This window comes from Austrofundulus limnaeus, unplaced genomic scaffold, assembly GCF_001266775.1.
Source record: "Austrofundulus limnaeus strain Quisiro unplaced genomic scaffold, Austrofundulus_limnaeus-1.0 Scaffold626, whole genome shotgun sequence".
Classification (NCBI taxonomy): domain Eukaryota; kingdom Metazoa; phylum Chordata; class Actinopteri; order Cyprinodontiformes; family Rivulidae; genus Austrofundulus; species Austrofundulus limnaeus.
Window position 1 is genome coordinate 94362 of NW_013953028.1, and position 16628 is coordinate 110989.

Here is a 16628-nt window from a genome sequence, read left to right on the forward strand (position 1 = left end):
ATCGTCACTTATTGTTATAAAACCTAGAAATTATCGTGAAACATTTTTTAGTCCATATCGCCCATCCCTAGGTGCATTATGTGTGGTTTAAAACTACCAGCACATCTGGCACTGACCTGGATGCGCAACATTAGAATGTGGTTGTTTTGTTCCAGCTTCTTCTGTCGCGTCTCGATGTCCTTGGCTTTCTGCTGCTCCTTCTGCAGCTTCCTGATGTAATCTACAGACGCCTTCAGGATGGTGCCCTTGTTCCAGCGCATCTCTCTGTCGTTGTTGTGACACCGTTAGAAGGAAAAAAATCACAGCAGGATATTAGATTACTTAATTTACAGTCGTTGAAGAAACAAAATGCAGAACTTTAGAAGCTTTAGGTGGAGACAAACTCAACTTACGGGTCACTTGATTTGGGTATCAGAGTACCCAGCTCCTTTATACGGTCGTTGATGTTGAACCTTCGCCTCCTTTCAACTGTAGAGATGGAAAGAAAAGAAATGTGTAACATCTGAACAGGAAAAAAGACATTATGTAATTACAGTTATATATACCTGTGAGTCTACATTAGCCGTGTTTCCATCAAGGGTTTTTTAATGCACATTTTGAAGTATGGCATCAGAAAAGATGAATGGAAACAGCATGATTCGAAAAAACTTCCTCTAATTCATATAAAAGTTGATACACTCGCTTGAGGTGGTTTTTGGTTTTTTCGAAAAAGAGTTAATGCGCAAAAGGACAGATGGAAACACATTTGTCGAATCTGTTCTGACGTAGCGAACATTTACCTCACATGTTGATCAGCTGTTCTCGCTGTCTGAAAGGTACCGGTACCAGAGTAACTGCAGCTGGACCCTCCTCCCACTGTCGGCGTATTCGCATTTACTCCCATAACGTGAAGAGAATTGCATTTCTTTCTATACGTCTCCAGACAGCAGGTAACATCATCAGAACTAGTTGATATGACAGAATAATTACAACTTCCCTGATAGTAGCAACACATTCCTGATAACTTCTCTCCACGGTCCTGAGATGTGTGGACCCTGCAAGTTTGTGACTTTTACTTCCTCTTTATTACAAACATGTGTCTGACGTAACTGATTCGCTTCAAGTCAGTTGATGGAAACACGTCTGATTCGCATTTCTTAGTTTTTTCCTTTTTGCAAAAATGTTAAAATTCGCTCAAAATTCAATTTAAAATTGGATGGAAACACGGCTAGTGTTTATACTGTCACTGTGTTGACATTCAGTTGAATAAAGGTCAGTATTCTTACAGAAAGAGAGAGAACTCACTGAGGTTATGGTTGTCTTTCTTCTGCCTCTCCTTCATTAATGCTTTGGCATCTGCCTCTGAGAAACAAAGTTATATTTTCAAACTTGAATGGAATTAAAWCAAAACGCAGCATGTTTTATAGAAACCACATGTTTATGGAAGTCTCTTCTGTACCAGAAAGTTCCCTTTTAACTTTAGGAAGATCGGCGGGGCAGGAGTTGCTGACAGTCAGAGTAGGAGCTGCCATTCCGGGGCTGTGGTAAACATCCAACAGATTTCCTGGGAGCTTGAATAACAAGAAACAACACGATATGACATACTGTATGAGCTGAACAGATAGTTATACACTACCAGGCAAAAGCTTGGATACACCCTCTCATTCAATGTCCCTGCTCTTTTCCTCTTTTTCCTGCATTGCAAAACARCACTGAAGCCATCCAGACTACGAAGGAACATACTGTAGAGAAGCATGCAGCAAACCCAAAAGCACCAAACAAACCAAAACATGCCCCCGACTCTAAAGCACTGACCACAGTCATGCACAGGTATTCTTTGGAAATCCTTCAAGACTGTTGGAAAACCATTCCAGGTGATTACAGAACCTGATGAAGCTGATTGAGAGAAAGGAAAGAGTCTGCACAGCAGGGGGGTAAATCACCACCTTTCTCACGATACAATATTATTAGGGGTGCCGATTTCCTTATTTTTGGGAGAACGGCGATCGGCCGATACTTAGATAAGATTGGTGGAAAAGATCGGCTTTCCTACCATCACAAAGGTCTAAAAACAAGCCACTGTCCTCTTTTGCTCGGCTGTGAGCACTACCTAATGTCCAGTTAAAACAAGTTTGTATTGTTTCAAGGGTGTTGTTCAAAGTATTTCAATAAAATAACATTCAAACATTGAAGTTGTATTGTGACTTTACAACGAAGGAATCGGCAGGTCAGACTTTCTAAAGATCGGAGATCGGCAAGAAAACTGGAATCGRTGCACCCCTAAATATGATATCTGTTTGGATGACGATACGATGTAGATATCACAAAGTCTGTCATGATACAATTTCGATCTGATTCAACTCACAAGTCTGATCAATATGATGCAACATCCTATTCCCATCTAACATAATGACTGTATGGATGGACCAATGGTTTCAATCCATATTGGGCATATGACAAAGAAATGTGTTTGTTTTGCCTAGATGTAATAATTTAATTGATATATCGATGTGGATCGATTGTTACACCCCTAGTGGAYGGCTGTAATAATGCAAAATGTGCCAACTTTGAATAATCCAAGCTCCAAAACATATTCTGGTTCATTTAACACCTCCATGTTCACTACATGGCTCCTTACGTGTTCCTTCATGGTCTGAATGACCAGTACCAACCCACAACGTAGGAAAAACATGAAAACATCAAAAGAGAAAGCGTGTCCAAACATTTGACTGGTAGTGCATATTTAAGTAAAAACTGCATATTTAACAAGTGGTTTCTTAGAATCAGATAAACGCTGCAGAGTGCAACAAAACAAGCAGGCTTGACATCAATCTTTACAAAATAAATTTGCAGTGGACTGATGCCATTTCAAGACAACAAACTGTATTTGCTCCAGTACCAAAACTGATATGATTTAAACAAAAACAAAACAAACAAAAAAAGACAAAGAACACTTTTACCTCAATGAGGTTCTTTTTCTTGTCCTCCAAAATCATGACCATAATCCTCATTTTCTATWTTGCCGATCAGTTTTGACAAGCTTCGACTCTCCTAGTAGCACTTATTGGTCAACCTGCTAGTGTACTTTGCAGTCAGCGAAATCCACTTTGTCTCGCTTCCCCCTTGTCTTCCACGCTCTGAAAGCTTTACCCCGCCCAGGCAACACTTCTGTGACGAATAGTAACCGAGTGCCAGAAATGTATATTTGCCCCCATTGCTTTAGAATTCCACACATAAAAGAGAGCGCCCATTCACAGAAAAGAAACAAAACACTCTGACTTTAGGGAGTAAAGTGCGATGGAGCTGCCTGAAATCCAGTCGCATTTTGTCACCGAAAAACCCCAGAAAAACCAGTCAGAGGAAATATTGAAAAGGAAGTGGACACAGTTCACTAAACGTGCTGTTCTTCTTACCGTGCTGGGCAGCTGAAGTCCCGAGTCAATCAACGTAATGATGTCATCATTAAAACTGGATTCGAGGCTAATGATGTCGTCGATCACATCATCTATCTAGATAAAACAGAGATTCAATCACAGGGATGCATTAATTTGTAGGAAAGTAAGAAAAATGTAGCTATGCTGTGGGTTTTAAAGGTCAAACACAAAGTCATGACGTGAAGCATTTAACCCGATACGAGAGCGCTAAAGAAACTTGGATGAAGGCAGGAGAGGTGCTGGTTCAGTCAAACTACAGGTGCAGTATTTAACATCTTATTGTGACAACAGGCCAGCAGGAGTGTGACGATAAAAGGGCACGTATCATTACAGTGGGAGCTTCTAGTTTTAACGCTCCATAGCAAATGTCRTTAAGCAAGAAACGAGTCGCTCTGAACTTCCTCAAAAACGTGCTGTGATTTTTGCAGAAAGGCAACAATAGGCAGTGTTGTGCAACGTGCTGTCGAAGCAAACAGAAACCCACAGAGGAGACATTCAACCACCGGTAACAGAACAGGATTTCTCTTACTTCCTCCTTGTTGGAGCCGATGTTGAGCAGAGCCATGGGACTGTTGGGGGCGCTGCTGGCAGACGGGCCCACTTCAGGGGCCGAACTGGACTGCGGGGCGGGGGACACGCTGAGAGTCTGCGTCACCGCCTTGTTTCCCAGAGTGGTGGAGAGGTACTGCTTCACCTGCTGCCTCTGAGCCTGCTGGATGTGGTATTTGGTGGGGTTCTCCAAGTGGGTCTGGACCTGGACCAGTCCAACAGTTGTTAAGAACATAAATCTGCTGCACTAAAATTATACAAGCGATGAAAGCAGGACAGTTTCCAGTAAATTCAAATGCTGAGTCAAAATTATATTTAAAAAAATTTAGTTATTTGAACAGTTTGTCAAACAAACGCTGCTTTTTTATTCCTTTGCTGATCAAATAACACCAGTACAGAAGATAGTAACAAGTGTGTACTAATAAGTTAAATAATTACAGGATTACTTCACAGATAATCAAGTTATTTAACTACAAATCAATGCATAAAATATATTTAGAAGGCCATCAATACAAACTAATAAACCTGACTAGTGAAAAAAAACATTCACCATAAGCTGGGCTCTGTCGACCACAAAGACCAGAAGTGAATGTTTGTGTATTTGGATGGTCTAGCCCAGGACTCTGCAAGCTTTACAATCAGAAGAGACATTTCTGCTCCTCAGTTTACTGATAAAATGTGTCCAGAGCCACAAAACGTGCTGCAACTGGGATCATCAACTGGGGGCCCAAGGGCCACTTCAAGTTTGAAGGTGAACTTTACGGCCAAGTGAGGGTGACATTAGAAAATTAAAATATATACAGAAGATTAATGTTTAGTTTCATTTTTTCACTTTAGGACAAAAGAAAGACCATATTCATGTAAATGAGAAGAAAAAATATTGTACAGTTTATGCCAAACTGACTTGTGCAGGCATATTTTTTTTGTCTGGTCTTTAGGTCTGCTGGGAGAGAAAGAGCATTTTTGAAGCTGGAAGCTAGACTATTAAAGTGACCAACAGGCTACTAGCATCATCTCTTACATGTCAAGTTGTACCGATTGTCCATAATTTACACAGATTTTCCCTCATTTTGCAGTTATACGGATGTATGGAGTAATCACGGATTTTTTTCAAAAACAGTTTCAAATTTATTGAAATTTGATTAGAATTTCATTGGAAATTTTATTTTATAAAATCTATAAGAATGATGTTGATTTGATTTTGATAACGTATAAATGAAAAGTGAAGGTATAAAAAGCTTAGGCTTTTACCTACACTTTCTTCAGTTTATGCCTTGTCTTTTTGACACTGACAGGAATTTAAAGATTGTGTATTATTATATTTCTGTATTTTTTTCTCCTGTAGTTGTTCAGATGGACTGGTTTTGGTGTGGTTTTTTTTATATTTAAACAATAAACAATAAGGCTATTTCACATGTCAGTGCCTGTAGGAAGTTAAAAAACAAAAAACAAACAAAAAACCCCCCCCATAAAATAACCATCTTCCACCCAGTCTACCTCTAGAAACAGTGGCTGACAGTACGCCTGCACCCCACCGCCCTGAGCATTTTATTACTACAGATTTTTGAGGCTCATTATACAGGTAAATGTCCCAAGGGGTTGACATKTCTGTCATCTAATCAACCTKTTTTAYTCTTTGTATTAGAAGTACTGGTCAYATYATTTGCTAACAAATTCACAGGAAAACTGCTAAAGTTAGCATTTTCTGTTGTGAGTATAAAAGTCTAAATATTTAAACTCACAGAGTCAGCGCAGAGGTACCAAAGAGCCATTTATGACCCATGAGCAACAAGTTGCTGACCCCTGGTCTAGTCTTTGACTTGTTTAAAACCGTACTCCTGTCTCGCTCGGTCTCTCATTCTGTCTGCCATTAAGCAAAATACATCTTGGGGATTGAGTGGACTGAGGACCCGTCCTTCAGATCAGGAGGGGGAAAAGGAGGAGGCATTTGTGGGAGGAGCCTTTGAATTGGGACAGCCTTCGGTGCATTGCTGTCACGTAATCAACCTTCAAATTCAACCTTGGAGGATGCAGCTCCTCGTTTTGGACACAGTCATTGTTTGTAACAAATTCTGTTTGTTTCTGATTTTCTTTTTCAGCTGCTCCCTTCCCCAGAGGTCACCACAGCGAACAAACTCACACTAAAACGTTGGCAATTGTTTTACGTTGGATGCTTTTCCTGATGAAACCAGAGCTCCAACCTGCAGCCTCAGGATTACAAGACCTCATCCCCTGAGGGACCAATTCTGTTGATTTGATTTGATTTATTGATTTATTGATTTAACAGGAAAATATTACTAAAAATCAAGCCTGACTCAGCATAATTGCTGTTTTACAGCAGGTTCCTGTTCTGCAGCAGTGTTGCTGCATCAAACATTTTAAGTTAAATTTGAAGTAAATAATAATAATAATAAATCCAAATTCTGATGCATCTCAATAATCCAGGTAGAAAAACAAAAAAGTAATTTTTTCACCCTCCAGAGTTTCAAAATGCTTAGCTTTCTTTATTATTATTATTATTATTTTAAAGAAAAAGTATCAAACAATACTGAAACAATATATTATATTTATATAACTTTTTTGGAGATAATTTTTAACATCAAACTCAAAGTTAGCATGCCTAAAAAAAAAAGTTAGCAGTTACCTAAAAAAAAAAAAAAGCAAAGCATTTCCCAGTTTGAACTTTTATCTGAAATGTTTTCAACAAACTAATCAAAGCAAATCAGTTTTTAAATCTTTACAAATCACTCTTCATCATTTAGACAATCGTTTCAAGAACCCAGGTGCAAACGGGTGGCTCTTACCTTCAGCACCTCCACGGGCACCTGTGCAGGAGGAGGGCGGGCCGCGTTGGGGGGCAGGGTCACCGAGATGGCAGGAGTGGAGTCCGAGGCCCGGAGCTGAGAGACGGAGGCCTGCTGCTGGGCCTCACGCCGCTCCTGCTCCTGAGCTTGTTCTCGCATCAGCTGCTGCCGCAGCAACACACGGGACGACATGATGGCTTCGGATCAACGTTTAGAGCCGGAACTGGAAAACAACAAACAAACAAACAAACAAACAAACAAACAAACAGTTAGTCTGGTGCTGGTGATGACATAATTCAGGCCCGGTCACACTAGACAACTTATGAACATTTTAAAGATGTCTACTTTGAAGATGGAATTGAAAAATCAACAGGAAGCTTCTTTTTGGCGTGTACGTAATGTAACTCTAAAAAATTGATCAATTATATAATTTTTATTAGCAATTTAGACATTTAAAAAATGTTTCATAAGTTGGCATAAGCTGTCTAGTATGACAGGGCCTTAAGTATTTATAAACGGTGTGGCTTTGAATGTTTGTGAGAATCTTACTGCCCCACATGGTTTCTACAAAAGATCAGTACAAAGAAAATAATTCGAAAAATTAAAAATACAGTTTGTTTGCATTTATCAATATCCACAGTAAATCTTAATCAAAACACATCAAATGATGATTGTTTTAAATAAGGATGACATCATAGCTGTAAAAGCAGTGAGTCACTATGATAATTATATTATCAGCCAACAATTTGGTATTTTAATTGTCAATTTACAGCAGTGAATTATAGAGGCTTTTTTTAAAAGGATACTTTGTGACTAATTGTCTTAAAAATGTAAATTAATAGTTGTTTATGCTTTATGCTATAGAAAATGATGAATTTTATGAAAATGTAACGTGCGGATAAACTCATTTTACTAAAGTGGTCATTTCAAATGGTAAATTGTAATATTTTCTGTAATGACTAACACTACACACACAATACATTCTTTAAGTTCCACAGCTCCTCCTCTGCTTTAAGAACAGACAGCCATCTTCAGTACAACGAGTGTCTTTACAGTAACAGGAAACAGTTTAAAGGTGTGATTAAATGTAGAGAGACAGTGTGAGCATACTGTGAACTGTGCTGGAATGCATCTGATAGAAAACAAACATCCAGTTATTTAATCTGTCAAGGATTGATTTTCACAGCAGCCTTTCTGATTTGTAAAATATCGATGTGTATTAAGATGGAGTCTGCCGTCTTTACAATAAAGTGCATGTTGTACAGGAAATCAACATGCACAGGTGGACTAGTGGAATGCAGTTCTTCAACAACTTCAAGTCAAAATGTCTCCTGTGAAACAAGTGCACTTATTACTAAGATAGCTGCGCTCAGTCAGCTCCTTTCAGCTGCCTTTACTCTTAAAATGACTAAACTAATTGTACAAATCTTCCACTAAACTGCCTGGAAAAATAGGAGTAGCACAACAAAAGAACACACCAGTAATATCATCGCTGAATACTGATAACATGAGCTGTGATAAACCCACGTTTTTCTATTTTATTCAAACAGGTGAAAAGGTTATCAAGAGAGACCTTTAACACAGACTATTAACATCAGTGTCAAAAACACAACAATACAATAATCTACTTCCTTTGCGCTCCTGCCAACACAACTCTCACACCATTGTTTTGTATCATCGTGACTACTTTCATCTAAATTAAGAACGAGCATCCCGAACAGTGAGCCTCCATCTGGACAGTTAAATTTATTACTGGTATATAGAGCATGAATGCATGGCACTCTGAATAATAATCTAAATCCAAGCAGGTCTTTTGCTATATTGTTTCTGCACACCCTGGTATAACAAAACATTACTAATATAGTCAGCAGCTACGCAAAAATATACACTTTATATTTTAAATATCCAACTTTAATAGAAAATTTCCTTTCAATAAGAGTTTATTTCATGTCTTTGATCTGGCAGATGATGGGTATGTTGCTGCAATCTTGGTTTAAACTAATTATAACATTCTGAACAGTTGGTACTGAACTTATAGAGCGCTTTTCAAGTCCCTCTGGACCCCAAAGCGCTTTACACTAACAGACATTCACCCATTCACACTCACATTCACACACTGATGATGGCAAACTACACTGTAGCCACAGCTAACAGAAGTGAGGCTGCCATGCACCGGCTCCACCAGACCCTCTGACCACCATCAGTAAGGAAGGTGGGTGAAGTGTCTTGCCCAACGACAACAACTGAGACGGCTGGACGGGGGATCGAGCCAGYGWCCTTCCAGTTCCAGGACGACTCCCCTAACCACTCTACCACAGCCACCCAGTTAATCAAGGTTTCTTGGCAAAACTACGCAGAAATGATGCCAACTTCTGTGATCGAAGACAACTTTTGTACATTGTTCAATGAAAACTCAGGACGTGAATTATCCCAGATTATTACATTTGAACACACTGTAATCTATGGTTACACTGTTTGTAGTTTTCTGGTCGATCACCGATCTTTAAAAAGTCTGAGCTGCCAATTMTGATTTTTAAAATAACTCAGCCAGAGAATTTATTGGTGCATCTCTACAGTAATTTTTCAGTTTATATATATATATAAAATCTTGGTTATCATTTGAGTTATTTTCAATGTCTTTCAGTTGTAATTAACTTTAATTTTAGACAAAATTACCCTCTGGTCTTTCATTTAGACTGTTTGTAAAACGAGAAAGTCATAAATATTCTCATAACTCGTGTTATTTTTGTTGTAATCACTAAAAAATATATGGTGAAAGTTCTGGTTTCATAATTCAGACCAACAAGTATTCACGCAGATGAGTCACCAGTACAAGCGGGAGTTTCTGGTCAGAGTTGTTTTTTTAGCATATAGTACAAAGTTACACAACTTTTAGCAATATTTAGACAATGAGAAAAATACCTTTAACTTCTTAAAACCAACGAGTTTCCTCCTGTTTAACACGCTGTTTGTGTAACTCCATGCTTTGGTTATGTAACAGGAATATCTGCTAAAATAAAAGTTAGGTTGATGTTTCTGAAATGACATTTTATTTACTCATATTATATCTGTTTGAGAGTTCAGATGTTAGTTGAAAAGCGTCAGCCTGTACTGGAGCTACTTTTTATTTTTCGTAATCTCTAAACGGAGCTCAGTTCAGGCGTCATTAGCTCAGTTTGACAGCTCCGGGATGCTAACGGGCCGCTCCAAAGAGCTAACACACATAACGACAACACAGCATTTATTTAATAAACCTTTGACTGAGGGTTTACCGTTTAATCGGGAACATTAGTTATTTCAGATGCGGATAGATTTAAAAATGTCAGCAGTACTGAGCGGCACAGCCATGGCAAATTAAAAAAGGAAGTTAGCATTTTAGCTAACTAGCCGACTAGCCCTCGTTAGCTGCCGCAAAGCTCCTGCTGTACAGCGACAAAACAGTTTAGATTTAAGATACGTACCACGGAATTACWTTACTGTAATCAGGGCCGTAAATTCACGGAATCCTCCGATTTCWTTGCCATCGTATAATGCCTGCTGTGATTACAAACACTGCAGCTGCCAACTACGGTACCAAACACTGTTTACGTTGGACTGAGGTCAGCGGAGCGGGCACGTGTTACCCGGAAGTTGTTGACATCTGTCAAATTCTTAACCAGCAGAGTTTTGAACATTGAGTTCTTCATAAATCACTGCAGCTGGGTGCATAACAGTCTTCTTTCTGCATCAAATTTAAGTTGTTTGYAATAAACACAGGAGAGGACTACAYAAAACTTACAAAACTGTGAAATTAWGTGACCCAAAATTCCCAGYTTTTACATAAACAGAATAAAACAYTTGTTTATGAATAAAGACAAGACAAATAACCATTTCCAGAAACTTTATTTAAATATAATTTTGATCAGTCTTCTAAAAATTAGAAGTCCATTGCAGAAGTCAGTGTGTCTGAGAGTTTGGTGGCAATTTTGTCTGCAAAGAAAAACAAAACATTTTAGTACATAATTCTGACATTTTTGTGGTTGACAAGACAGCAGAAGACATTTCCTGTCTGCTGGGTGACACAAGCAGCTGTACTACAAAGCTGGTTTAACTATTAAGAGTAGAACTATGTGGGATATGTAGAAATGTGTTGCAATCTGACGAAGATAATCACAGATCTGGAGCTACACATTAGTCGCAAAAAATATATTTAAGACTATTTAGATACAGTATTTAGTAGAGTGAAAGCAGCATAACTGCTTCAAGCAGAAAAAAATAAACAAATGCTGCCCTGATGATTTCAGACTGACATGTTTTAGAAAAAATGATGTTGCAGTGGTTGATTTGAGTTTTGATCTGGTTGTGCAAGATGCAACACTGGCTATTCAAAATTTCCTCTGCACCAAATAAAAACTGAACATTAAAAACCAAATCAGACAAGCTATAGAAAATGTGAAAATGTTTAATTTCTACTAAATAGGAAAGGTTAAAGTTGTTTAATAATTGTAGTTTTTAAACAAGTGTGTATATATGATTTCGAGCATTATGCTCTGTGTGCTCATATGGCAGATAAGAAAACATTTTAAAAAATATATGTCAACTTCAAATCTTGAACCATCAGAGCTCTGTTTAGTTGCTTTAAACTGGGTCATAATGAATTTAAACAYGTTGAYTGTCTGAACACACAGCAGACAGAATAATGTAAAACATAAAGTAAAAACCAACAGTTCTACACAAACCTGCTCTTTTCTGTAGCTTTTTCCTTTTCTTGTTGGCAGCCAGGAGCGCCTGGCCCTGCTGCAGTGGATCTACACCTACAATACTCTTCAAATCCGGAGCTTTTGGAGCCACCTCCTTTACAGTCAAATCAGTCTTCTTCTGGGCTTTTATCTCCACCGTCATTGGTCCAAACTATTTGGAGGRGCACAGAAATTTTGAAGTAAAAAATGAGTGATCACCTGGTTTGACAGTTGAGGGCGTTGAAACATCTCGAGATGCACTGATGCAGTTATTTCTCACCTCTGAATCATGATCGTCCTCCATAGTTTCACATTCATCTTTAAATGTGGWCCCTTCCACTGAGCCTCCTTCCATTTCCAGCTCATTATTTGGATCAACTTGACTTCCCTGCGTCATCCCAGTGGTTTCCATGCAGAAACCCATGGGGACATCCAGACAAGATGACTCTGAATCACAGAAAAAAGCTTATCATTTGTCAAAAAGTTGAGGTTCAAAGATCCAAAATCCTCAGAATACAAAATAAAACTATTTGTTGCAACCAGTTTCTTGCTTTCTATCATTTAGTAATCTAAAACACTGGTGAAACAGAGGCCACTACACGCAGATCAGTTTGAAATATGGACATGTTCGCTCTCTGAACAACAAGGTGCACAAACTTCAGTCTCTAGCCAGGAGCCTGAGAGGGTTTTGTTTTTGTATTTCTGTGAAATGTAACTTTAATGACAGTATACTGGCCTCATCACTGTATAAGAGGATTCAGGAAGGTCTGAGCAGACAGACACACCAAGAGAGGAGGGGTGTGGCCTGATTTTAATAAAACAACAAATAATGTAACCCTGACAGTGTAAATTCTATTTCTTTCTTTCTTTCTTTCTTTCTTTCATTCATTCATTCATTTATTCATTCATTCATTTAAAGGATCCCCATTAGTTTCTTCCATAGCAGAGATTATTCTTCCCAGGGTTCACAACAACAGAACATAAAAAACAAAAAATCATTACAACATAAAAAAAAAAGCTGAAAAGGGGCTGAAGGATCGATAAAACACTAATTTCAGGTCTCGCTGTTAAAATCTGTAGCTCCATGTGTTTACAGCTCCAAAACACAAGTCCAGTTGCTTCGTCTTTTTACTTTTCATTTTCCATATAGAAAGTATGATAATAACGTACAGCCTGGGTCATGGAAGGTGTCGATCCTAAAGTTACTTGGTCGACACTTTATTTCCAGCTCGATGTTTCGTTCCAAAAATAAAAAGCTTCACCAGAGCATCCCGGTCAGAGTCAGGTTCAGATATAAACATTGAACTAAACAAGTATGTCAGATAATTATTTAATCGGCGACAACTTCAGATTCAACGTGCAAAAAAGTAGCATCCATGCTAACTCTGTGAACAAAAAAGTCGGCTGAATGAGACGTCACGTCTTTACTGTGCATGTGTGTCACATCAGTGCTGTGTAGCGTTCACACTGGAGTCTGATGCAGGTCACATTTAAAATGTAATGTGAAYGTTCACACCAACWGATCAGAARTTTTTAAGACCTGCAGTGTGAAAGTAGCCATAGTTAGCCATCTTGTGTGAGCTTGATTCATGCAGTTTTTCCATTGAGAAGTATTCCACCTGTTTCCACTACAAGACACTAGCTTTTATTTTTCTCAATCATATTCAAAGAAATCCCACAGTGGACTTTGCTGCTTTCTCCCAACGTTTGCTGTTTTCTGGCAGGCGATGCTGAGCAGCAGTTATGGACCATGTGGTGCCGTAAGCTGCCCACAGCTAATGTGAAACTACTCCATTTGAATAAATAAATAAATAAAAAATCTACATGGCTCAAAACAAACTGACAAACATTAAAACTAAGGATATAATTTCAGTTAGTTTTAGTTAGTTTTGTAAAAAGATTATACAGTTTTAGTTACCGTTTTTTCATTTTATTACATTTTTTATTTATTTTAGTTAACGAAAAGATTTTTTGTCAATTTCAGTTTTCATTATTTAGTTAGTTTTAGTTAACTACAATAACCCTGGTCCAGATAAGACTTTATTTGGGTCCGGGTCTAGATCCAGACCCGTTCCACGTTTTGGGACCAGTACACTGTTCTTTCATCCAGATGTGCTCAGACACCAACATGCAGCACTGATAGATATGCGGATATAATGAACTCAGTCGTGGATATGACATTTAGTCACTGCCCTTCAAAGGGTTATTATCAGACGAGAGCCCAAAACCTCATAAAAACTAAAATTACCTACAAATGACCAAATCCAACCTGTACTCTCACAGATTTAAACTCTGTGAGTTTATCATTMGGGGATCTGATCTAAAGCTCATGATTTAAACTTGCAGATTCGGGTCAAACTATTTTTATTTCTAAATGTTCAGGTACTAAAAGATGACACAGATCCTGACCTGAGGTTTTGTTTGAGGTGTTTGTTCACTGGATGCTATTCTTTATAAACATAAACTACATCTTTATGTGTTTTGCATTATGTTATAATTGTGCCACACAGAGTGGTTTACAGGTTACAGATGTAGGTATGAGTTTGTTTGTTTTTACCTGCAAGAACGTCCTGATTTCCCTTTTCCAGCTCATCCCAGTCAAAGGCTTTGCCCATCTCTGAAACGATCTGAGCGCTGATGTGTGTGGGCAGAGTGTGGGTTTCTGGAGGGTGTGTGAAGTAGCTGATCCTTCCTCTACAGGAAAAGATTCATTAATTAAACACAAAGCCAAACAATCATGACAAACATTTCTAAAACCTAAGATGTTTACTGTTTACTGACCCTGTCCAGTCCATCAGTACACTCTTAGCAGCTTTGTCAGTGTCAGGCAGACCGCCCTTCCTCAGCTTGCCCAGTCGTCGGGCAAGAAGAGCCAGGAAGTCCTGAGCCGTCTGAAAGTCTGGCACTCCGTAGTGACTCATGATCTGAATACACCATGGAGGAACATTAAGGCCTTGTTTTAATTAGATTATCGATATGCAAACTGTTGTGTGGTGAGGGGTTTCATACCTGTGCTTTGTTGCAGCGTCGGAGGATGGCTTCAACAGGTGGAAGAGGATCCACGAGTTGCTCGATTTTCACGCAGTTACGAAGAATCATGGCCGCGTCTGTGGTTGATGTTGCCATGACAATACCAGGACAATCCAGGAGCTTTATGTGTTTGTCCAAATGTACTTCTTGAAGACACCTGAAATAAAAAAAAACAACAATCAGTAAATTCCTCAAGAGTTCACTCATTACACTGATAATGTTAGGATTTGGCTTTTGTAAGATACAAAAGTTCAACAAGTTCATGAACTACATCGATACAAGTGTCCAAGTTTTTCTGTAAACTGCCTAAATGAATATGACAGCGCAGCTGGCTTTAGTTGGTTCAAAACAATACAGCTTTTTGTCATTTAAAACTAGGGCTGGGTGGTATGACCTCAAATTCATATCACGGTATAAACTGAATCCCTTCATGGTAACACAGTGTTGGACTGGCTATCGGGCATAGCGGGCACTTGCCCGGTGGGCCAGTGGTGATTTTGGGCCAGGCGGTCCTGTCATGAACCAAAGAAATAAATTATAACTAATTTTTGTCGACCTGACGGCCCATTGGTTGTTTTTTTTTTCATTGGTTGATTTTCTTGAACGACATCGAGCTAATCCAATGAAATCTCTCMGCACTCCTCGGCCAGCCCTCCCCTTTCGACCAAAGTTATAAATATTGCCATTCGAGCTGGTCGGAGCAGAATTGGAGAGAAGTAGGAAGCACTGGACAAAACACGCTGAGAAGCTGCTGAAAAAATGCGGAAAGGTCTCCAAGTGCACGCAGCAAAGTGTGCAAAGGTAAACGTTTCCCACAACAAGCCAAAAGACATCTGACCGAACGACCATATTATATACAGTATGTTAATTAAAACCGGGAGGGAGAAAAAAATAAACACAGCTAGGAGTACCTGGCTCTGCTCCTCACCGGTCAGCCGGTGTGTGATCCGACTGATAAGAAAAACCCATAGAGATTGTGTTTAAACTCCACCCACTCGACCCACCACTTCAGCTGGAGATAGAGTGAAGCTCAGCGAGCTTCGTAAAAAGCTTAAAAAAAACTTTCATTTTTACAAAAGGATAACTTTATTAATGTTAGATTCTATGATTTACACATAAATGTTTTTTCCTTGCTAAATACCTTTTTAAATACCTTGCAAAAATAATTTAATGTTCTACTGAACCACAGCTATTTGTTATATTAGTGAAAGTGAAATAACAGCTATTATACCTAAAAAAATCGTGATATTCATCGAGATCGGATGATATGAAAAAATTTATCGTGATCTTTTTTTTTCTTTTTCTTTTTTTTTGCCATATYGCCCAGCCCAACTGGTAGTTACACAACTATAGTGTTTTGGGACATTTTCAGTGTTTCCATGTAAATTTATACATTTCAAGAAATGGTGCAGTGTTTACAGCAGTATTTTAAGAACAACAACAAACTAAATTGTATGCCCTATCAGAAAACCAGTTTCCACATGGACAAGAGCAGAATCAACAGTGTGATGTAAACTTACTTTGTGACCCCAGGAGTGGCTCCAACATTACATGCTCGCGCTCGTTTCAAACTGTTGATCAAACTACTCTTTCCTACATTAGGAAAACCTGTGAAACACAACAAGCTAAGTGATTTCAGCTCAGACAACAAAACATTAAACAAGAGCAGTGGAGTGGATAAAGTGCCCAGTGTGGTCAATCACAGCCGACCGGACAGCACGCCGTCAATCGTTTTCACACACAACTTTCACAGTCCTTGAGACAAACTGTGCTGAGCTCCTGGGGGGGGGAAAACTGACAGGGTTCCTACAGCCTAAGGCAAGTTAAATGTAAGACTTTTTAAGATCTCTTTAATGCCACTTGAAATGAAATTTAAGATCAACTTCACAATAAAACACAAATGGAGAAGAACCACTGTTAGCGACAATTTTACGCAAATGTTTATTTTAACACAAAACAACTAGCTGCGGGAGGCTTCGGTAAACTATTAAAAAAATAAATAAATGTTACCAATTATTTTAATATTTGAGATGAATTACAATCATCCTACTTACAATGTGTTAATGTTTTTAAGAACGTTTGAAAGATTGATTTAAAGGCACAGTGTGTAGGAT

The 16628-nt window shown here is 38.6% G+C and overlaps 2 protein-coding genes across 2 annotated transcripts in view; both read right to left on the minus strand.

Annotated features, from left to right (window-relative positions):
• The window catches only part of tfe3b (transcription factor binding to IGHM enhancer 3b), a 12733-nt gene extending 2344 nt beyond the window's left edge, over positions 1 to 10389 (minus strand). Inside the window, exons 1-8 of the mRNA XM_014027242.1 lie at positions 10228 to 10389; positions 6767 to 6989; positions 3943 to 4167; positions 3393 to 3488; positions 1439 to 1550; positions 1285 to 1341; positions 393 to 468; positions 117 to 264 (exon numbers count right to left, since the gene is read on the minus strand). Of these exons, the coding sequence (XP_013882696.1) occupies positions 117 to 264; positions 393 to 468; positions 1285 to 1341; positions 1439 to 1550; positions 3393 to 3488; positions 3943 to 4167; positions 6767 to 6958 (906 nt within the window). The 5' untranslated portion in view covers positions 6959 to 6989; positions 10228 to 10389. The remainder of the gene's footprint in view (positions 1 to 116; positions 265 to 392; positions 469 to 1284; positions 1342 to 1438; positions 1551 to 3392; positions 3489 to 3942; positions 4168 to 6766; positions 6990 to 10227) is intronic.
• A 240-nt stretch (positions 10390 to 10629) lies between these two features.
• The window catches only part of gnl3l (G protein nucleolar 3 like), a 19169-nt gene continuing 13170 nt past the window's right edge, over positions 10630 to 16628 (minus strand). The window contains exons 9-15 of the mRNA XM_014027243.1: positions 16035 to 16122; positions 14494 to 14671; positions 14266 to 14408; positions 14042 to 14178; positions 11765 to 11931; positions 11485 to 11656; positions 10630 to 10735 (exon numbers count right to left, since the gene is read on the minus strand). Coding sequence (XP_013882697.1) covers positions 10683 to 10735; positions 11485 to 11656; positions 11765 to 11931; positions 14042 to 14178; positions 14266 to 14408; positions 14494 to 14671; positions 16035 to 16122 — 938 coding nt within the window. The 3' untranslated portion in view covers positions 10630 to 10682. The remainder of the gene's footprint in view (positions 10736 to 11484; positions 11657 to 11764; positions 11932 to 14041; positions 14179 to 14265; positions 14409 to 14493; positions 14672 to 16034; positions 16123 to 16628) is intronic.